This window comes from Rutidosis leptorrhynchoides, chromosome 3 (assembly GCF_046630445.1).
Source record: "Rutidosis leptorrhynchoides isolate AG116_Rl617_1_P2 chromosome 3, CSIRO_AGI_Rlap_v1, whole genome shotgun sequence".
NCBI lineage: Eukaryota > Viridiplantae > Streptophyta > Magnoliopsida > Asterales > Asteraceae > Rutidosis > Rutidosis leptorrhynchoides.
The window spans coordinates 462,729,497-462,753,811 of NC_092335.1; the positions used below are offsets into that span (position 1 = coordinate 462,729,497).

At 35.4% G+C, this 24,315-nt stretch overlaps 1 protein-coding gene across 1 annotated transcript; it reads left to right on the forward strand.

Moving 5' to 3' along the window:
- Window positions 1–2,609: 2,609 nt before the first annotated feature.
- On the forward strand, window positions 2,610–4,388 carry LOC139901611 (uncharacterized). The gene has a single exon (XM_071884303.1). It carries the CDS (start codon window positions 2,610–2,612, stop codon window positions 4,386–4,388), a length of 1,779 nt encoding a protein of 592 aa, XP_071740404.1.
- Window positions 4,389–24,315: the final 19,927 nt, after the last annotated feature.

A 24,315-nucleotide genomic window follows, 5' to 3' on the forward strand; every position in this document is an offset into this window, starting at 1 on the left:
GCTGTGTTATCAATGATTTTGTGAGCTTCGGTTGAGGTTTTCTTCATAATGGAACCACCAGCTGTTATGTCGATGTCTTTTCGTGTAGCAATGTCGCATCCTTGGTAGAATATTTGTACTATTTGATAAGTATCTAAACCGTGCTGCGGACATCCTCTCAACAACTTTCCAAATATTGTCCACGCCTCATATAATGTTTCATTTGGCTTTTGCGTGAACGTAACAATTTCTCCTTGAAGTCTCACGGCTTTAGATGCCAGAAAGAATTGTTTAAGAAATTTTTCAACTAAGACATCCCATGTATCAATCGCCCCTTCAGGTAACGATTCTAACCAATCTTTGGCTTCTCCCTTTAAAGTCCAGGGAAACAACATGAGATAAATCTGTTCATCCTCAACTTCTCTGATTTTGAATAGAGTACAAATCCTATTAAAGGTTCGAAGATGTTCGTTTGGATCTTCTTTTGACGTACCACTATATTGGCATTGATTAGTTACCATGTGTAGGATTTGCCCTTTGATTTCATAATCTGGCGCATTAATGTCTGGCTTAATAATGGCGTGACCTTGGCCAGTGCGTGTAGCTCTCATTCGGTCTTCCATACTTAGAGGTTCTGTTACTTCCATAATTGAATTTGTTGAATACGAATCACTAGAGGATTCTGATTTAACGGTTTGTAGTTCAGGAGGAATGATTAGTGGTTCTAGATCTTGGAATTCTCTTTGAATATCCTCCGGGTTTTCAATTGTGAGGTCGGGTTCAAAAAATGGATTATCGGAAATTTGAATTGGAGTACTTGTTCGACTAGATGATGATTCTAAAGAAAAATCAACGACGATAATATTGGCTAGATGTCTTGATCGAGTTACAGGTGGTGAACATATGAAAGGTGGTGAACGTTTTGCTCGGTGCATTCACTGAATATCCTATTAGTTATAAAAGATAAAAATTATATAAGTTATCAAATTAATAGACTTTTCTAATTTTGCCCACGTTTCGAATAGCCAATAGATGCAGCAGGTAGCCAGGACCCTTTAAATCAGAAGCCCACAACTCGCCACTAACAAATCCAACTATTACTACGAACCAGAAAATTTTGGATGTCTATCAATTTAACCGCTTAAAATAATTTTTCGTTTTGAAATTTTAAAGAAGAAATAGAAAATTCTATGTCCTAAAAATTAGAACGTCGAGAAATAAGAAAGAAAAAGAGTGCGTCGGAAAACGTCGAAAAATAAAAGGTCGAAAAAATAAGCGTCGAAAATTAAAAGTCGAAAAATAATAAAATGCAGCGTCGAAACTTTAAAAGTTTTAAAAACTAAGGATTAAAACTTACGTCTAAAGGTATTAAAGCTTAAAGAAATTCTATATCCAAAACGGCAATAACTTAAAAAGTACTAAAACTTAAAACGGCGTCGCAAAATTCTAAAGCACCTAAATCTTAGTCTAAAGAAAAAGCACTTAAGAGATTTTACGGCAAAGCCTAAAAATCTAGAAATAAAAATAAACTACGGCAAAATACTAGATTAAAACTAATTACGAACGAAAAATTATAAAATTACGCTTAACTAATAAAAAGATATAAAATAAAAAAAACTTAAAGTTATAAAAATACAATTTTATAAAAATATTATTTTTATATTATTTATTTTATAAAATATCAATTTATAATTAATAAAACTAATTTAAACTAAATATTACAAATTTAATTAAAACTTAAACTAATTATTATTAAATTAAACCCTAACTATAATTAATTAATAATAATAATTATTAAATAAAAACCCTAATCGTACAGACTAGGATACCTGGGTTTCTTTTCAACTCATGCGATCGTATGAGTTGTATGTTATATATCCATGCGATCGCATGAGCTTCGGATCCAGTTCAGATGTTGGGCTGCTACAGTGTAGTGGCCCGATTACTTTTTTTTTTCTTTTTTTCTGTTTTTAATTTATTTATATAAAATAAATAAAAACTTAATTTTTAAAAACTAAAATAGAAATAGAAAAACTTTACAATTTTATATATTTTAAATAAACTCTTAAAAATATATATATTTCATTTTTCTTTTTATATTTTTGTATTTTTAATATTTAAAACGTATTTTTACAAAAAGAAATTAAAACTTAAAAAAAATCTTTTTTTTATATAGCGTTTCGCTTCGGCGTTTAAGAGTTCCCCTGCAGCGGCGCCAAAAACTTGATGTGTGCGAGGTGTAGTACGAAATAGTATTATTTTTACTATGAAATACGGCGTAATATGATACAAGTTTTATTTATTTATATAGATGGGATATACCTAAACCTTGCTACAACACTTATAGGCAGTGTACCTAATCGTAGAGTAGTGTAGTTTTTAGTAAGTCCGGTTCATTCCACAGGGAGCTAGCTGAGTTTAACGCTATATTTTTATTAACTATTTTTATATAAAAATATATATAATTATCTATAATAATATTATTATAAAAGGAGGTTTTTACCGTTTAATGACCGGTTTGTCGATTTTAAATAAAGCGTAAAGATAAATGACGATAATATAAATGACATAAAAATAGAACAATTGCAACTAAAAGCTTTACATATTGGAAGGATATTGTGCCTAAATATATGTTCATTTGGAGCACTATCACATGTGCTTTTCGAGGACACGATGAAACTAGAAACTCAAAGAATAGAGGTAATTTTCTTGAATTGTTAAAACTTTTAGCGTCATATAATGATGAACTTGCCAATGTTGTGTTGGAGAACGTCCCATATAACTCACAGTATATAGCAGCGTCGATCCAAAAAGAACTCTTAGGAATCATTGCAAAGAAGGTTCGAAAACATATTCGCAGTGAAGTGGGTGATTCGTACTTTTGTGTCATGGTTGATGAATCACGAGATGAGTCCAAAAAGGAGCAAATGGCTATAGTTATAAGGTTTGTTGATAATGATGGTGTAATTAGAGAACGATTTTTGGATTTTGTACATGTTAGCGATACTTCATCAGTAACCCTTAAGACATGTTTATGGAAACAAATTTTGCTTTACGAGTTTGATACTAGTAAAATTCGTGGCCAAGGTTATGATGGTGCGAGTAACATGAGAGGGGAGTGGAATGGGTTACAAGCGCTTATTCGTAAAGAATGTCCTTTTGCATACTATGTTCATTGTTTTGCACATAGATTGCAACTTGCCTTAGTTGCTGCTTCACGAGAAGTTATACCGGTTCATCAATTTTTCTCAAATTTGACTTTCATTACTAATGTCATTTGTGCTTCTAGTAAGCGCCACGATGTGTTACAAAAAGCTAAGTCAATTGAGATTAAACATTTATTGGAATTAGGTGAAATCGAAACAAGTAAGGGAGGTCATCAAGTTGGGACTTTAAAACGAGCTGGTGATACACGTTGGGGTTCTCATTTTCATTCTGTTTGTAACTTTCTTAACATGTTTAATGCCACCCGTGAAGTTCTTAAGAGTATTATTGAAGATGGATCGTACTCATCTCAACGTTCTGAAGCTGATACAGCTTACAGGTATCTCATATCATTTGAGTTTGTATTTATTTTGCACTTAGTAAAGGAAATAATGAGAAGGGCTGATATTCTGTCTCAAGCTCTTCAAAAGAAAACTCAAGATATTGTTAATGCCATCCGTCTTGTGTCAACAACAAAGAGAAGCCTTAATGAATTCAGAAATGATGGTTGGGATTCGCTATTTGAAAAGGTAACGTTGTTCTCAGAGAAACACCATATAGATATACCCGATATGAAAGCTCTTTATAAGTCTACCCGATATCGTCCTCGTCGACAAGATAATCAGGTTACTGTTGAACATTATTATCGCGTAGATTTATTTATTTGCACTGTGGACAAGCAATTGCAGGAGCTCGACAGTAGGTTCAATGAGCAAGCCATGGAATTGTTAACTCTTGGCTCTTTATTACTGCCTACAAAAGATATGGAATTGTTTGACATTGATAAGATTTGTCTTCTAGTTGAGAAATATTATCCAACAGATTTCACAGAACAAGAGATTAATATGTTGAGATATCGCTTGGAGCTTTTTAGAATTGAATTGATTGAAAACCCAAAGTTTAAAGATGTTTCTACTATCGCTCAACTATGCACGAGTCTTGTAGAAACTAACAAGTGTGACCCGTATTATTTAATTGACCGATTGATCAGACTCATTTTGACACTTCCTGTTTCAACTGCTACGACTGAGAGGGGATTTTCAGTGATGAAAATATTTAAAAATCGAATTCGCAACAAGATGTCTGATGATTTTCTGGCATCTAACTTGGTGGTTTACGTAGAAAAAGATATTGCTCAAAGATTTGATTCAGCGTCTGTCATAAGTGACTTTAAAGACCTAAAAGGTCGTCGCGTCGAGTTGTAGTTTTTTTTTTTGCTTTAACGTCTACGTACTTTTTGTCTTACTTAATGGTACATGTATGAACTCTCTCTCTCTATCTCTATCTCTCTCTCTCTCTCTATATATATATATATATATATGTGTGTGTGTGTGTGTGTGTGTGTGTGTGTATGTGTGTGTGTATTTTTATGCGATTTCGCCCTCTCGGTACTATAGTTCAAGATCCGCCACTAGGTATGTGAGGTTAAATATTGTAAGTATAGTACATAAGCATGCATGAGGGATTTTGTCTTAATACTTACATGGGTTAGTCTTTAATTAAACAGGCTAACTAGTCCATTAACTAGCCCACTAAACTAGTCCATTAATCTTGAGTAGGGTGGGCCTTTAATAAGCTAAGTCCATTAAGGTGTTAAGCCCACTAATACTAACTAATGTGCGTTAGTAAACACTAAGCGTAATTAAGAAACCGTCAAGCCAAGTAATTATCATTAATAAATAATAATTATGATTAAGTAGTCATAACGCTCCAATTATGAAAAAAGTTTAACGTGTACCAAGTACATAGCGTGTTTTAAACAACAAGTGACATGAATGGTCATAAAAGCATTTGAGGATCAAGTTAAGGGATTAAGCACTTAATAACACGTTTTAAAATATTAACGAAAGTAATTAACATGAATTATGATCCCAAAATGTAATATAACTTAGTACGCACAAATATGCAGTTTCGTGAAAGTATAAAATATAATTATAAGTCGAAAAAGTCGGGTCGTTACATTACCCACATGTTAGAGAAAATTTCATCCCAAAATTTTAAGCTGAGGTAGACGGTAGATTCGTGAAGAGGTGAGGATATTTCTGCTTCATCTGATCCTCTCGCTCCCAAGTAAACTCGGGTCCTCGTTTAGCATTCCAACTGACTCGGACGATTGGAATTTTGTTGCGCTTCAAGGTCTTGACCTCACGGTCCATGATCTCAACAGGTTCTTCAATGAAGTGGAGTTTTTCATCAATCGTAAGCTCATCGAGTGGTATGACAAGTTCTGGTTCGGCTAGACATTTCTTCAGATTCGATAAATGAAATGTGGGATGAACAGAACTTAATTGAGATGGAAGGTCCAAACGGTAAGCAACGGGTCCAATACGCTTCAATATTTCAAAAGGACCAATATATTGCGGATTTAGCTTTCCACGCTTTCCGAAATGGATTACACCTTTCCAAGGTGCGACTTTTAACATTACGCGGTCACCCACTTAGAATTTTAGATCTTCACGTCTAATGTCGGCATAGCTCTTTTGGCGATTACGGGCCGTCTTGAGCCTTTCTTGGATTTGAACGATCTTCTCGGTCGTTTCATGGATGAGTTCGGGTCCGGTGATTTTCTTATCACCTACTTCGGCCCAACAAATAGGAGAACGACATTTGCGGCTATATAAAGCTTCGAAAGGTGCGACATTAATACTCGAGTGGTAACTATTGTTGTAAGAGAATTCGGCTAGAGGCAAATGATTTTCCCAAGCTTTTCCGAAGTCAATAACACAAGCTCGTAACATGTCTTCCAAGGTTTGAATCATGATTTCGCTTTGTCCGTCGGTTTGTGGGTGATATGCGGTACTCATGTCTAAACGTGTTCCCAAGGCTTCTTGTAAGGAACCCCAAAATCTAGAAGCAAAACGGGCATCTCGGTCGAAAATAATCGATAAGGGTACACCGTGACGGGATACAATTTCCTTTATGTACAGTTGTACAAGTTTGTCCATTGTATCGGTTTCTTCCATGGCTAGGAAGTGAGTGAATTTGGTGAGACGGTCAATATTAACCCAGATGGTTTCATAACCGCCTACCATTTCTGGTAGTTTCGTGATAAAGTCCATCATTATCCTTTTCCACTTCCATTGCGGGATTTCGGGTTGTTGAAGTAACCCAGATGGCCTTTGATGTTTGGCTTTGACTTTGGAACAAGTTAAGCACTTTCCAACATAAGTAGCAATGTCCTTTTTAAGGTTTGGCAACCAATATTGTTCTTTGAGATCGTGGTACATCTTACCGGCCCCTGGATGAATCGAATACCTTGACTTATGTGCCTCGTCTAGAATAAGGCTTGGTAAATCTCCATAACTAGGCACCCAAATTCTTCCGACGAAATATCGGAGCCCAGTCTCTTTAACTTCGAATCGAGAGACGGGAATGTTCAAGCGTTCATGAGAAATATTCTCATCCTTGGGAGCCTCATCTTGGGCTACACGGATTTGGCTATTGAGATTTGTGTGGATGGTGATGTTTAAGGCTCGAACACGAAGAGGTACCATTCTTTCCTTTCGGCTCAAGGCATCGGCTACAACATTTGCCTTTCCAGGATGGTAACGAAGTTCACAATTGTAATCGTTCAATGTTTTGATCCACCGTCGTTGTCTCATGTTCAGTTGTTTTTGATCGAAAATGTGTTGGAGGCTTTTGTAGTCGGTGAAGATGGTACTTTTGGTTCCATAAAGATAGTGTCTCCACAGTTTGAGTGCAAAGACAACGGCACCAAGTTCGAGATCGTGTGTCATGTAGTTTCATTCGTGAATCTTCAGTTGTCGAAAGGCATAAGCAATAACTTTCGTTCGTTGCATCAATACACACCCAAAACCATGTTTTGAGGCATCGCAATATACAATAAAATTTTCATTGCCTTCGGGAAGGGATAAGATAGGAGCGGTGGTTAACCTTTTCTTTAGGGTTTGAAACGCCGACTCTTGTTTGGCTGCCCAAATGAATTTCTTCCCTTTGTGAGTTAACGCGGTTAAAGGACGTGCAATCAAAGAGAAACCTTCGATGAATCTACGATAGTAACTGGCGAGGCCTAAAAATTGACGAATATGAGTAGGAGTAGTGGGAGTTTCCCACTTGCTAATGGCTTCGATTTTTGCAGGATCGACTTTAATACCTTGATCGCTTACAACATGACCAAGAAATTGAACTTCCTTTAACCAAAATTCGCACTTAGAGAATTTGGCATAGAGTTGCTCTTATCTTAAGAGTTCAAGTACGAGTCGGAGGTGTTGTTCGTGTTCTGCTTCACTTTTTGAATAGATAACTGTGACGATCGCTCCAAATCCATATGGACAAACACGTCATTCATCGATTTCATTGCGAGGTATTTGACCTCTATATGATACATTTTGTAAACATTGCATTCTTTTGAAAAGGCACACCATAAATGAATATTTAAATCAAAGGTTTTCGACATCTGATGATTTCTACATATAGACAATCACCGTAATATAATAATTTACAATAATACTTCCATTGACAATGCAATCAAAATAAGATACACGGTGATGATTTGGTGAATGCAATGTTTCCTTGAAAAATATGCCATGTAGCATTTTGGGTACTGTAGCAATTTGAAAATGTTACTATCGTTTACTAAATAACTTGAAATTATATATATGTATATATGTTTTTAATATACATAAATCAGTTTTTAAATACACATTGGAAGTTATTTATAAATAAATTTTAATAATAAATATTTCAACTTATCATATATATTCAAATAGATATTTAAACCAATAAGTTTAATGTACGGTATCAAATAATTAATACATTGTTACCTTTTCAAGTTATAGTATATATGTATCTATTTACATATAATTGTTCGCGAATTGTCGAAAATAACCGAAGGGTATTTAAATATATAAAAGTAGTTCAAAAATTTTGAGATTCAGTTTTACAGACTTTGCTTATCGTGTCGGAAATGTTAATCATACAAAGATTAAGTTTAAATTTGGTCAGAAATTTTTGGGTCATCACAGTACCTACCCGTTAAAGAAATTTCGTCCCGAAATTTGAGTGAGGTCGTCATGGCTAACAATAAAAATGTTTTAATGACGAATATGAGTTGATAATAAAGTTTTATATATGTTTGAATAATATGGATAAAATAATCCAATTACTCGAAGCGTATGAGAGAAGTTATCGTAATCAAGTGAAATGGAGAATAGAGATGCGTCTTATCTCTTGAGGTAGTAACGATTGATTTCCGGATTTTAAGGAATAGAAAATCTTTATAATTTAAATAAGATTTGATTTTTCGGAATTTATGGAAATTAAGATTTTCTTTGATTAAATGCGTAATCTGCCTCTATTGCTGCGTCCGATATTTTGCTATAAATTGACCTCTTCCGTTTCATTTATTTTCAACACTCCTATAATCTTCTTTCTTATTTCATACATCCCAATAGATTGTGAAAATGCTTAATCCAGTTCTGATTCTTGATATTTTCCTGGCTATCGTATCCTTCATTCTTCTTTTTCATCTGCCACCAGAGGAAGTTATTTTCTTCTACTATTACCTTGGGTTTATAGTGTTTTTCATTCTCCCGTGTCTTTATATTGCTATACGCATTGATATACACGGTTTGTAATTTCGGGGTTGTTATCGGACTTTATGTTCTCCATTATATTTCGGATCTTCATGCTTTCGTTTTCTCTTCCCGACCTTAAGTCAAGCGAATAATGGTCCAGAATTCGTAGGTATGAATTTCAGAATAAACATAATTAATGTTCTAAGAAAGAAACGGTAATGGCACAATCTGACTTGTCAAATTACCAGAATATCTGGAAAAGACCGAATCATCAAAAAATATATTTTCTTGATATATTTAGAGATTATATAAAATGAAAGAGTTATGTAACATGGTTTATGATGAGGGTGTGATCTGGGAACCTTTATCACGTTCCATTAAAAACTCAGCATGACTTACTGTAATATAATTACGTTGATCAAGTGTCATTATATTATACTAAACCATACTTCAATTTCCAACATTACTTCAAAACATTTATATTTTAAACTTGAAAGTTTCAGAATTTAGAAACTAAAATAGTTTCTTTTATGGTGTAACACAGATATCGTAAGGAGAAAATTGATTTCCGATAAGAATGATTATGGAATTATCTCCAGAAATATGGAGGATATTTATAATGAAAGATACGATGATATCTAATTTCTAATATCAGAGGATGATGAAGAATATTGTCCGCAAGGGTTTAGATTCGGAAGCAAGGTATTCGTTAATGGCTTCAGCAGATACTGAATCATTTGGATTCTTTGAAGACAGATTTCATCCTTGTGATTTATCCACAGCCTCTTTCATACTTTGCTCAATCCGTTTTCCAGTTCCAAACTTTCTCTTTTTCTGAGCTTTGCCAGCACACTATCCTTTATCATCAAACTTTTTACTGTTAAGGTCATTTATAGTTTTTGCTACTTCATCAACATTTTTCCAAAATTCGGAAAACTAGTTTCGTAGTTTGGGGTGTTTTTCGGAAACTTCACATTCGAAGTATGTAAGTCCAGGAGGTAGACGTTATATGTACACATATAACTGTTGGCCTAGACGTGCTACAAGATTTCAAAATACTGATTGCTAATTTCCGATAGTTGGTATGGCAATTGCCGTTACAAGATGTGGATGAGTACATGATACAGTTTCAATGAGTATAAGGATTTTTTTGGAAGGTCAAAGATCAATGAAGTTGTTGGTAAATTTACTGCTAATGTGGTGGAACATGAAAGGTTCCCCAGTAACGAAAACGTATATGCCAAAATTACAAGTCTGAAAGGTCGTCGTTGACTGGTTGAATGGTTGATAATACTGGATACTTTGAAAAGGAATTGCAAGGTTATTTTCGGTAAAAATAATGCTAAAGGATCTTGCATAGTTTTGAAGTTAAAAAGATGTAGAGATCTAAGAATGATGTCACCGGTTCAGAGTTATGGCTTGGATTCTGATCCGTCGATATCAGAATATGTGATTGAATTTTTATGAAATAATTATGTATCATTGTGAAGATAGTGAGTATAGTTAATGATTTTTGAATCAAAATTGAAGAATGTACAGTGTAACATATTAATTGTGAACTTAAATATTTCTCGAGTAGTACCTACTCGTTAAAGATTTCACAATTAATACTTTGTACCAAAAAAAAAAAAAAAAAAAAAATTTATTACCGTCTTTATGAAAATATATGTATGTATATTTTTTTTTCCAAATCTAATACAGATTTAATGAGTTAATATCATATTAAGCTCATTTGATTTTCGACTTGACTTAGAAATGATTAATCTCTAAAACATTAAAGTTTACATAATCTTTGCGGAGTATTTCGCTAATGTAATCGATACTCCATTATTTATTCTTATTTCTCGATGAAGGATATTGATGCTTGTGGAATCTTTGTGAACCTTACAAGGTACAGATGATGTTTTCTGGAAAGTTTCGAGTATATCGAAATTGAAAATGTAAAATCAATTATGTAATTGATTAATACACTTGGTTTATTATGAAATGGAATTCATTGGGTTGAAATAGAGATTGTAGTTAACAATGGTTAAGTCGTTAACGAAGGATGTACATCATAGTGAAAGGACCCGTTCATATACATTATAAACGATTCACAATAGTTGATTACATTGCGAGGTATTTGACCTCTATATGATACATTTTACAAACATTGCATTCGTTTTTAAAAGACAATCTTTCTTTACATCAAAAATTGACAGGCATGCATACCATTTCATAATATCCACTATCCAACTATAAATTGATTTAATAATAATCTTTGATGAACTCAATGACTCGAATGCAACGTTCTTCGAAATATGCTATGAAAGACTCCAAGTAATATCTTTAAAATGAGCAAATGCACAGTGGAAGATTTCTTTAACACCTGAGAATAAACATGCTTTAAAGTGTCAACCAAAAGGTTGGTGAGTTCATTAGTTTATCATAATCATTTATTTCCATCATTTTAATAGACCACAAGAATTTCATTTCTAGTTCTCATAAATATACGTCCCATGCATAGAGACAAAAAATAATCATTCATATGGATTGAACACCTGGTAACCGACATTCACAATACGCATATAGAATATCCCCTATCATTTTGGGATCCTCCTTCGGACATGATATATATTTCAAAGTACTAAAGCATCCGATACTTTGGATGGGGCTTGTTGGGCCCGATAGATCTATCTTTAGAGTTCGCGTCAATTAGGGTGTCTGTTCCCTAATTCTTAGATTACCAGACTTAATAAAAAAGGGGCATATTCGATTTCGATAATTCAACCATAGAATGTAGTTTCAATTACTTGTGTCTATTTTGTCAAACATTTATAAAAGCGCATGTATTCTCAGTCCCAAAAATATAAAGGGTAAAAAGGCAAATGAAACTCACCATACTGTATTTCGTAGTAAAAATACATATAACGTCATTGAACAAGTGTAAGGTTGGCCTCGGATTCACGAACCTAAATTAATTATATATATTTATGTGTTGGTCAATATTTGTCTAACAAATTAGGTCAAGGCATAGTGTACCACAATCCTAATGCTCGAGACTAATATGCAAAAGTCAACAAAAGTAAATTTGACTCAAAATAATTTCCAAAAATTTATACATGATTAATATATAGTTTAAATATCGTCATTTTATATTTTTAAATATTTTTAAAAGATTTATTAGAGTAAATAATATAATTTATTTATTAATAAATAAAATTTTATATTATATTTATATAATAAAATATACTTTTATATATATTAAGTAATAAAATTTATAGGGTTCATTTAATATTATAAAGATAATATGATACATATTATTAAAATAAGTTATTACACGTAGTAAAATATGTTTGTATCAAATATTTATTTGATAAAATAATATCTATAATGATAGTAAGTAAAAGTTGTATTATTTTGTAATAATAATTATTATTATAAAAATATCAATATTTATAATTACTAAGATGACATTATGATAAAACGATAATTCTAATTATGATAACTTTAATATTTACGATAATTTTTAATATTATCTTTAAAATAATAATTCTATTTAAAATAATAATAATAATGATATTTTATAGTAACAATGACATTTCTATTAAAATGATAATTTTTGTTAAAATGATAGTTTTAATACTAACGATAATTTTAATAAAATTAGTAATGATAAAAATAATAAGAACAATAATTTTATCTAAATCAATATCTTATAATATTTTAATTTCATCATGATACTCTTATCCATTATTTCCTAATCGTTTCGTTTAATAGCTTTTAATCGTCTTTTATATCGTGTTCGTAATAATGATAATAATAGTAATCAAAATAATTAGGTGTTACAAATATTTGTTTTAATTACACTAATATTAATAATGATAGTTACTATAACATTATTAATGATAATACTAATAATTATCTTAATGATAATATAGTAATAATAATAATAACAATAACAATAACCATTTTTAAATAATGATATATATATTAATAATGATAATAATAATAATAATAATACCAATAATAATAATAATAATAATAATAATAATAATAATAATTGGATAATAATAATAATACTAATTATAACTTTAACGATAATAACGATAGTAATAATAAAAAAAAATAACAATTTTTAATGATAAATCCTTTTATTGATAAAGATAATAATAATAATAATAAGATAAAACTAGAACGACGATAATAACGACGATAATAATAATCATTTTTAATAATAATACAAAAATTTGATGGACTATAACTTCAAATCCGTTCATCGAAATCATTCGATATCTAAATGAAAAGTTCTTAATTTTTCGCTAGGTTTCCAACGACATGCATATCTTATACCTTATCTCAGTCGCATATATAACTAATTCAGGATTCAACATAACCTAACTAAAGGCAATATCAAAAGTACAAACATGTATAATCCTATATACTCGAGCACTAGTCAAGGATACACTATTAGTATGTAAAAGTTAAATTATGAGTACTCACGTATCAATATTGAGATTCAATATTGCAGGAAAGGTACGTAGAAGCAACGGAGATGATAAACACTATATTGACCTCACGAGCATACCCATGAACCATACCAATCACCTCCATAGCTATAACCCATAATTTCCTTAATCCAATCCCACTCAAAAAACAATTTCGAAATCACTCGGACAGCACTCTGACGTAATATTTTATGTATACTAATAATATCTTGAAATAATACGGAGTAAATATATATGTAAATCGATTGAGAGAGTTTAGAGAAAAATATTTTCAAGTTTCTATGAAATAATGAAACCTATTGAATTCTATTTATAATAGATTTTTGAATTATTAAAATGAATTATTAAAGTATGAATTATTAAAGTAAATTATTAAAGTATGAATTATTAAAGTAAATTATTAAAGTATGAATTATTAAAGTGAATTATTAAAGTAAGAATTATTAAAGTGAATTATTAAAGTATGAATTATTAAAGTGAATTATTAAAGTTAAAGTAAAGTAAAAATAAAGTAAAGGTAAAGTTTAAGTAAGTAAAAGTATAAAACTATGTACGTATAATACGCGTATAAATATATATAATATTAATTTAAATCGTTATATATATTTAATAAAATAAAATATAAATATCGTTATCTTTATCATACTGGTTAAGTAATGAGTTGTCTGGTTCTAGATATTTATAAAAGTTATATACGTTTTAATAATAAAGTTCTTTTTAAACTGAAAACGTTTTTGTACGTTTGAAACTAAATCAAATAAATATAATAATTTTGTTTTCCAAAACCAAATATATTTTTAAGAATCATTTTGTTTAAAGGTTAAAATAATGGAAATCGTTATATCATAAAATGTTTTAAAAAAGTAGAATCATATATATTCATAATAGGTTTCAAGTTTTTAAATTACAGTTTGTTGGTGAAGCATGGGATAAAGTTCAAAGGTTAAATAAACGTATGAAATCATCTTAATGAAAAATGTCGAGTTACTTAACTTGTCGATATCCAACATCTAAGTTATTTACACTTCACGTTCTTACTTATAAATCACTTTACCATTTTCCGAATGTTGTCAAAAAGAATAGATTTCTTAAATCACAGTGGACCTCATAACATAGACCCGTAATCATATCATAATGTATCTAATAAATCAACAATTTGATATTATCTTCTAATTCCATCGATAAATATATTGAAACAAATACGATCATGTAAAGTATTATACGTTTAATACTTTATTAATATTCTCAAGTTATAATATATATATATACATATATATACATATTTATTTATATATAACGGTTCGTGAATCGTCGAAATTTGGTCGAGGTTATAATGAATGTATGAACACAATTTAAAATTCTTGAGATTTAACTTAACAAACTTTGCTTATCGTGTCGAAATAATATAAAGATAAAGTTTAAATTTGGTTGGAAATTTCCGGGTTGTCACAGTACCTACCTGTTAAAGAAATTTCGTCCCGAAATTTGAGTGGAAAGGTCGTGAATGATAATAAGTATGTTTTCATGATGCATACAGGCTGAAAATTAGAGTTTTATCATCAGCGAATAATTTGGATAAACAATCCATTTATATGAAGAGTACGAATGAAGCTAACATAGAAGAGTGAAATGAGTAAGTGTAGATTCATCTTATCATTTGACGTAGATATGATTGATTTCCAGATTTCAATGGATTTGAATAAAATCTTTGTAATAAGATTTGATTCTCCGGTAACAAAAGGAATTAGGATCCGCTTTAAATGCGATCGTCCATTTTAATTGTTCTGTCGGAGATTTTCTTATAAATTCACCTCCTTCATTTTCTTACAACTCACACCTTCTGTAACGACCCTGGTTTTTCCAACGTTATTTATTAATAATTATTATTATTAATACGCTTGATTAAACGAATGTACGTTATTACATTTACATGTTGCCTTGATTACCCGTACTTGACTTTTAAGGGCCCGAAACGTCTTTGTGACACCCGGAACTCTCACGAATAATATTTTTAGATATTATTTACATTCATGATTAAATTTATTAATCATTTTATTTAACTAAATCTATTAGTTAGTTACTTGGGCTTAAGTTGGACTTTTATTGGATTACTTGCAAACTTGGGCCTTTTAGTGTTAATGGACTTGTGTAAGCCCACCCTACTTATATTTATGAATTAGTTAGCCCATGATGACTTGTAAGTGGCAAATTCAAATGGAACTAGCTAGTTAAAGGCTTTAGGAATCTTGTTGGCTCATTATCCCCATGAAACCCCATGCATTAACCACCTTTTATGATCTTTACTTGCAAGAGACCACAAAACAAACCTCTTCCCCTTGTTTTTGCTGCAGAATGCCGAATCCCTTGGTCACTTTTAGAGGTGTTTTGGTTTCCATTTTTCATTCACAACTTACTTGCATTTCCCTCTCAAATACACACACACAAACTTGCTTCATTTTCTCTCAAACTTTCTCTAGTTCTTGTAAGTGTATGAACTTTATTTCTCTTCTTTTTCTTCAACCAAAACCGATTTCCAATCCATCTTCATCATCATTCTTTGTTGTTAAATTGTTACTTGTTCTTGTTTAAGGTTGATTACTTGTAAGTTACTAGTTATTATTTACTTACTTACTTGTCTTTATTTACTAAGTTACAAGATCAAACTTTCTAGTTTTGATTCTTCATCTTTATCTTGTTATAACAAGAACATCAAGAACATAATCTATCTAGTTATGTTCTACATATTTTGTTTCAAAAGATTAAAGTTCATAGTTGTATAAACTCATTACTTGTAGTTCTTGAAGTAACTTTAAAGTTACTTCACTTAAAGATCAACTTGGGTTGAATCTTTAAAAGTATGAGAAACTATGAACCATTTTCTTATTTAGTTAGTTTTCTACTTTATTTTGTTTCAAAAGATTTAAAGTTTATAATCTTTATAATTGTTACTTGTGTTCTTGTTTGTTGTATGTTACTAGAATACCACCTTCATGGTTGGTTTAGGCTTATCATTCATTTTCTTTATTTCTTATTGTTAGTTGCTTACTACACATTTGAACAAGGACATGAAACCAACAAGAGCTTACACTTTGGTGCAAGTATCATGGATCCAACACTTGGTTGTGATCTTTCTTAGTGTTCATGAACTTGTTCATAAACTTACATGTGACCTTGGTTCATCAAATTCATGTCTTAGACTTGCACTAAGGTTATGATGGACAAATCTTGGTTAAGATGATGTATACACATCCATGAGTTGTGCACTTGAAGCTAGACGCATCAAGGATGAGAACCATGATGAGCATCCAACACCAAGATCACCGGAACCCTTGAAAACCCACTGTTCTGTCCAAAACCTACTGACCTGATGCTTCTGGAACAGACCAGTAGACCTGGGCTGTTCTAACCTTGATTTTTAGATAGAACTTTTAGAGTAGATAACTTTTCATATAGGACTCGTCTTAATCCGAGTTACGGTTTAGGATTTATGGCCCTCCGATCGTTACCATGTCCTTTAACGTTGTGCAGAAATTTCTGACCTACTCGCACTTAGACCGTCGCCACGGTCAAACCAAGACGAGTTTGCTTCTGTAAATTTTACCACACTTAAAGGACTCATAGACGGAGCCATGACCACTGGTCTCACCTTAATTCAGTAAGGGTAGAGGCCGTGGTGACTGACCGAAGTCAGCCTTTGTTTTAAACGACTTTCATAAACGAGTCTTACTTGTTACCTTTTGTTTAATGATGATTGATGATGACCCTTATGACCTTAATTATGTACTTGTAAACCTTTTGAGACGACTTATTGACTTAGTGCTATTTGACTTAGGTTGAGGACGTTTGGACCGTTACTTGCACACCACTTTCCGACTACTACCTTACCATTACTACTAATCATTGTGAGTTATAGCATTCCCTTTTTACTTTAACTTATTTTGGGAACTGAGAATACATGCGGATTTTATGTTTTACATACTAGGCACGAGTACTTAAACTTATATATGTGTGGGTTATACAACGGCATAAACATTCCCTTTAGCTCGGTAACGTTTAATCATTGGTTTTTGAACCGTGAACGCGAATCTTAGATATGGATCCATAGGGTTTGACATCCCCACTCGGGCTAGTAGCGCTAGCATTTAACGAGTGTTTAATACTTCGAGGTTATACGCACTTGCCAAGTGCACTTTAAGGGGGTACATTAAACGTTAAGTTAGTTACCGGGTGCCCACGGTTAAGCATATACTTTTACATACTTTTGAAACGCTCGTTGTAGCACTGAAATCTCGTGGCCTACTTACATTACTGTTATACTTAAACTATAGCTCACCAACCTTTGTGTTGACCTTTTTAAGCATGTATTTTCTCAGGTGCTTGAAGTCGCTTCCGCTATCTTACTAGTCGTGCTGTAGAACCCGCTGCCTAGAGTTGTTATCGCATGACTACTTATGTTGCATTCAAACTTTTTACTTATGAACTTATGTTATGTAACGACCATTATGGTCACGTACACTTATTTAATGCTTCTACTCTGTGAAGCATACTTTGATTTGTAAAACAATTGACGTATGTTATGACGTCACTTTTATTAATGAATGTAAACTCTGTTTTGAAAACGCATATAGTACTTAACCTTGTAATGATCCTGTTGTTGATGGTCCGTACATGATGATTTAGTACGGGGCGTCACATTTGGTATCAGAGCATTGGTTATAGGGAATTAGGATGCATTAGTGAGTCTAAGACCGACCCGAGTAGGATTCACTAATAGGGCTAATCTACAACTTGTTAGTTTACTTGTTTCCGCTGAACTTACTGCATGCTGCTGCTTACTGTTACTGCTATATGCCGTATGCTACTACGTGGTTTCACTACTGCATGCTATTACTTGCTTTCGATTGCATGCTAGTTTCGTACGATTACTGATATTGCCATGCTACTTATTGTTATACATGATTTAAACTGTTGGCCTATTATTTGCTTGCTTTATGACATACTGACATGGAAAATTTATTTTTTCCTTGTTCAGATGTCGGACGTTCCACCTACTGACATCCCGAGCGGCTCAGGCCCCGTTGTTCCACCCACTGCTGCACCTGTTGCTGCTGCTGCTGCTGCCGACATTCCGGCCCCGACACCCACTGGCGACCCCGGCACCTCTAGTTCTGGAGCTAGCTCTAGTGTGCCTATCCCGGCGTCTTCTTCCAGACCCCTGAGGCAACTGGCTCGCATTGGTGGCATGGAGATCCCCGCGGAGTTCGGGGAAGGACCCTTCCGTAATCACTGGCGCACACCTTGCCGACGCACTGCCGACGGCCGCTTAGCCGTGATTACGCCAGGCCGACACCGACAGATGTTGGCCGCTTTCGGATATGTTGAGCCACCCGCACCACCACCGCATGATTCAGACGACGGTTCTTCCACCGATGCTTCTTCAGACGACACCTCATCTGACGACTCCAGTGATGAGGAGGATCCCGCTGACCGACCGATTCAGGCACCTTCTACCCCGCCGAAGAAGCGGTATCGCTTCGCTGGCATAATTCCTGGTCGTACTGTCACTGACGCTTATGGTCGGCGTCGTAGGATCACTGCTCGTAAACGGCTGGTGCCGTACCCCGCCGAGCCACAGATATTACCGTCTCCACCAAGAGCCGGACCATCCACTTCAGCACCACCGGCTCCACCTGCACCGCCAGCACCACCTGCCCCATCATCTTCCTCTAATGAGGAAATGAGGCGGGAGATTGAGATTCTCCAGACTCGAGTTACTGAGCTCGAGGAGCAGTTGGTTCATGTTTTGGACATCTTGTACCCACCATCGCCGTAGGACTTTGTACTAGATTCTGTATTGTAATCTCTTTTTGTAATTTCATATTTCACTTATGTAATGTACGAACTTATTGTAATGTATGAACTTATTATCATTAATGAATGGAATTTGTGTTGTTACTTTGTGCGCAAGTGTTCTATTTACGTTATCATATCATGGTTTTGTGGTACTTATATATGCTTGCATTACTTAATCGACATGTGTTGTGCTGTTTTCATGTTGGTTGTTATATAATGTACTATTATTATTTGCATAATGGATTTTGACTTGAGTCAAAATGTTTGTATAGAACATCATGGCCAACGGGAGATCTATCCCCACCGCGGCACAAATTGAGGAAATGATTAACGAGCGAGTCGCTGCTGCACTAGCTGACAGACAACCCCAAGTTCCACCACCACCGCCTGTCAATCCACCTGTCGTCCGAGATGGGTGTACTTACAAGGAATTCCAAAACTGCAAGCCACACTACTTCAGTGGCACTGAGGGACCCGTCGGTCTCACCAGATGGTTCGAAAATTTGGAATCGGTATTCAGGGTTAGCAATTGTTCTGAGGCTAACAAAACGAAATTTGCATCTTGCACACTTTCTGATGGCGCGCTTACATGGTGGAATACCATGGCCCAAGCGAAAGGAATTAATGAGGCGTATGCTACGCCTTGGGAAGAATTTAAATGTGCTATGATCGAGGAATACTGTCCGAGAACCGAGATTCAAAAGATGGAAATCGAATTTATGCAATTGAAAACCGTAGGGAACGACCTTAACAGCTACAACCGTAGGTTTTTGGAATTGGCTCTTATGTGTCCAACCATGGTCACCCCCGAATTTAAGCGTTTGGAGAAATACTTCTCGGGACTTCCTAAGTCCATCAAGGGTAATGTTACCTCATCCAAGCCACCAAGTGTTCCCGAAGCGATGCGCATGGCGCATACTCTCTTGAATCAAATCATCCTTGACGAGCCGGAGAAGGCTAAGTTCGAAACTGTTAGTGGCGAAAAGAGGAAATGGGACAACAACCACAACAACAACAGGGGTAGGAACTATGATCAAAACCCGGCAAAACGACATGAAGGGTTCAGGCAAAACAACAACATACACAACAACAACACCAACCCCAACAACAACAACCGCACCAATCCGAACTACAAAGGAACCTTACCACAATGCAATAGGTGCTACAAGCACCACACTGGGTATTGCAATGTTATCTGTGAGAAGTGCCAACGATCTGGACATGTTGGCAAGGATTGCAAGGTTACCACTTTGAATGTGAAGCCAAACCACAACAACAATGGGCCTAAGAAGTGTTATGAATGTGGAAAGACGGGTCATTTCAGAAACGAGTGTCCTAATAAGCGTAAGGATGGCGGACCACCACGTGCTAGAGCCTTCAATGTTAATGCAAGGGACGCTCGCGACAACCCCGACTTGGTGACAGGTATATTCAAGATCAACAATCTTTTAGCTTCTGTCCTATTTGATACTGGTGCCGATAGGAGCTTTGTGTGTAGACATTTTTGTGATAAGTTAGATTGGTCGTTAGTTCCTTTGAAGGAAAGCATGCTTGTCGAGGTCGCCAATGGAAAACTTGAAAAGGTTGACCATATTAGTCGTGGAGCTATTATCAACATAGCTGGTGCAGATTTCGAAATTGATTTGATACCTATCAAACTGGGAAGTTTTGACGCGATCGTCGGTATGGATTGGTTGAGCAAGATAAAAGCCGATGTTATCTGTGGAGATAAAGCACTTCGCATACCACAAGGAGATGGCGAACCACTGGTTATCTATGGAGAGAGATGTACCTCGAAGTTGAACCTCATTAGTTGCGTGAAAGCGCAAAAGATTATGAAGAAGGGACGCTTTGCTGTCCTAGCACATGTGAAAGCAGTAGAAACTGAGATGAAAAACGTGAACGACGTTCGAATTGTGAACGAATTTTCTGATGTCTTCCCAGAGGAATTGCCTGGATTACCGCCGCAGAGGGCAGTAGAGTTTCAGATTGACTTAGTGCCAGGAGCTGCACCTGTAGCTCGCGCACCTTATAGACTCGCACCTTCCGAGATGCAAGAATTACAGAGTCAACTACAAGAACTATTAGATCGAGGGTTTATCCAACCAAGCTTCTCGCCTTGGGGCGCACCTGTGTTGTTTGTAAAGAAGAAGGATGGATCCTTCCGTATGTGTATCGACTACCGTGAACTCAACAAATTGACTATCAAGAATCGATATCCTCTTCCACGAATTGATGATCTTTTTGATCAACTACAAGGATCGAGCGTTTATTCAAAGATCGATTTGCGATCCGGATATCACCAGCTGAGGGTGAAGGAAAGTGACGTGATGAAAACTGCATTCAGGACCCGTTATGGTCATTATGAGTTCCTCGTGATGCCATTCAGTTTGACAAATGCACCTGCCGTGTTCATGGATCTCATGAATCGTGTCTGCAAGCCTTACTTGGATAAGTTTGTTATCGTCTTCATAGATGATATCCTCATCTACTCTAAGAGCGAAGAAGAACATGAGCAACACCTTCGGCTAGTGCTTGAACTCTTAAGACAAGAGCAACTTTACGCCAAATTCTCCAAGTGCGAATTTTGGTTGAAGGAAGTACAGTTTTTGGGTCATGTTGTGAGCGACCAGGGTATCAAAGTTGATCCCGCCAAGATTGAAGCCATCAGCAAGTGGGAGACCCCCACTACTCCAACGCATATTCGCCAATTTCTAGGTCTCGCCGGTTATTATCGAAGGTTTATCGAAGGATTTTCTCTGATTGCGCGTCCTTTGACCGCACTGACTCACAAGGGCAAGAAGTTCATTTGGGAACCCACACACGAATCAGCATTCCAAACTTTGAAGAAGAAGTTAACCTCCGCACCTATCCTATCACTTCCTGAAGGCAGTGACGACTTTGTTGTTTATTGCGATGCATCGAAGAGTGGTTTTGGTTGTGTACTGATGCAACGATCAAAGGTTATTGCCTATGCCTCCCGCCAATTGAAGATTCACGAGCGGAACTACACTACACATGATCTTGAACTTGAAGCCGTTGTCTTTGCACTCAAATTGTGGAGACATTATTTGTATGGAACTAAGAGCACTATCTTCACCGATCACAAGAGTCTCCAGCACATCTTCGATCAGAAGCAATTGAATATGAGACAGCGTCGATGGATCGAGACGCTCAACGACTACGATTGTGAACTCCGTTATCACCCTGGCAAGGCCAATGTTGTAGCTGACGCTTTAAGCCGAAAGGAGAGGACGGCACCTCTCCGTGTTAGGGCTCTGAACATCACCATCCATTCGAACCTCAACAGCCAGATCAGCGTAGCCCAAGTTGAGGCTCTCAAGGAGGAGAACATATCTCACGAGCATTTGAACATACTTGTCTCTCGATTCGAGGTTAGAGAGTCTGGACTCCGATGTTATGCCGGAAGAATTTGGGTACCTTACTATGGAGATCTACGAAGCCTGATACTTGATGAAGCACACAAATCGAGATATTCGATTCACCCCGGTGCAGGTAAGATGTACCACGACCTTAAAGAACAGTATTGGTGGCCGAATCTTAAGAAGGACGTTGCGACTTATGTTGGTAAGTGTTTGACTTGCTCGAAGGTTAAAGCCGAACATCAGAGACCTTCTGGGTTACTTCAACAGCCGGAAATCCCACAATGGAAATGGGAAAGGATCACAATGGATTTCATTACTAAGCTGCCGAAGACGGTGGGCGGATGCGATACTATTTGGGTTATTGTTGACCGCCTCACCAAATCTGCACACTTCCTAGCGATGAAGGAAACTGATACAATGGAAAGACTTGCTCAGCTGTACATCAAAGAGGTTGTATCTCGTCATGGTGTACCTTTATCAATCATCTCCGATCGCGATCCCCGTTTTGCTTCCAGATTTTGGCGTTCTTTGCAAGAAGCCATGGGAACACGTCTTGACATGAGTACTGCTTATCATCCTCAGACTGACGGGCAAAGTGAACGAACGATTCAGACCTTGGAGGACATGCTGCGTGCATGTGTCATTGATTTTGGAAAGGCCTGGGAAAGGCATTTGCCACTCGCCGAATTCTCGTACAATAACAGTTATCACTCAAGCATTAATGCTGCACCTTTTGAAGCATTGTATGGTCGTAAGTGCCGATCTCCTATTTGTTGGGCCGAAGTAGGCGAAAAGCAAATCACCGGACCCGAGGTAGTTCACGAAACCACGGAGAAGATTGCTCAGATCCAAGCTAGACTTAAGACTGCCCGTGATCGCCAAAAGAGCTATGCCGATCTTAAACGGAAAGACTTTGAATTTAATGTTGGTGATCGTGTAATGTTGAAGGTTGCACCTTGGAAAGGTGTGATCCGTTTTGGAAAACGTGGAAAGTTGAACCCACGATACATTGGTCCTTTCGAGATCTTGGAACGTGTTGGACCAGTTGCATACCGTTTGGATCTACCAGCACAATTGAGCTCAGTTCATCCTACCTTCCATGTGTCAAACTTGAAGAAGTGTCTTGCTGCACCCGAACTCATCATACCATTGGAAGAACTTACTATTGATGACAAACTCCACTTTGTGGAGGAACCTGTTGAGATTATGGATCGTGAGATCAAAACTTTGAAACGCAACAAGATTCCGATTGTACGAGTACGATGGAATGCCAAACGAGGACCTGAGTTTACTTGGGAACGAGAGGATCAAATGATGCGGAAATATCCTCATCTTTTCCCGACTCCTCCATCTACTTCAGCTTAAATTTCGGGACGAAATTTTCTTTAACAGGTGGGTAATGTAACGACCCTGGTTTTTCCAACGTTATTTATTAATAATTATTATTATTAATACGCTTGATTAAACGAATGTACGTTATTACATTTACATGTTGCCTTGATTACCCGTACTTGACTTTTAAGGGCCCGAAACGTCTTTGTGACACCCGGAACTCTCACGAATAATATTTTTAGATATTATTTACATTCATGATTAAATTTATTAATCATTTTATTTAACTAAAGCTATTAGTTAGTTACTTGGGCTTATGTTGGACTTTTATTGGATTACTTGCAAACTTGGGCCTTTTAGTGTTAATGGACTTGTGTAAGCCCACCCTACTTATATTTATGAATTAGTTAGCCCATGATGACTTGTAAGTGGCAAATTCAAATGGAACTAGCTAGTTAAAGGCTTTAGGAATCTTGTTGGCTCATTATCCCCATGAAACCCCATGCATTAACCACCTTTTATGATCTTTACTTGCAA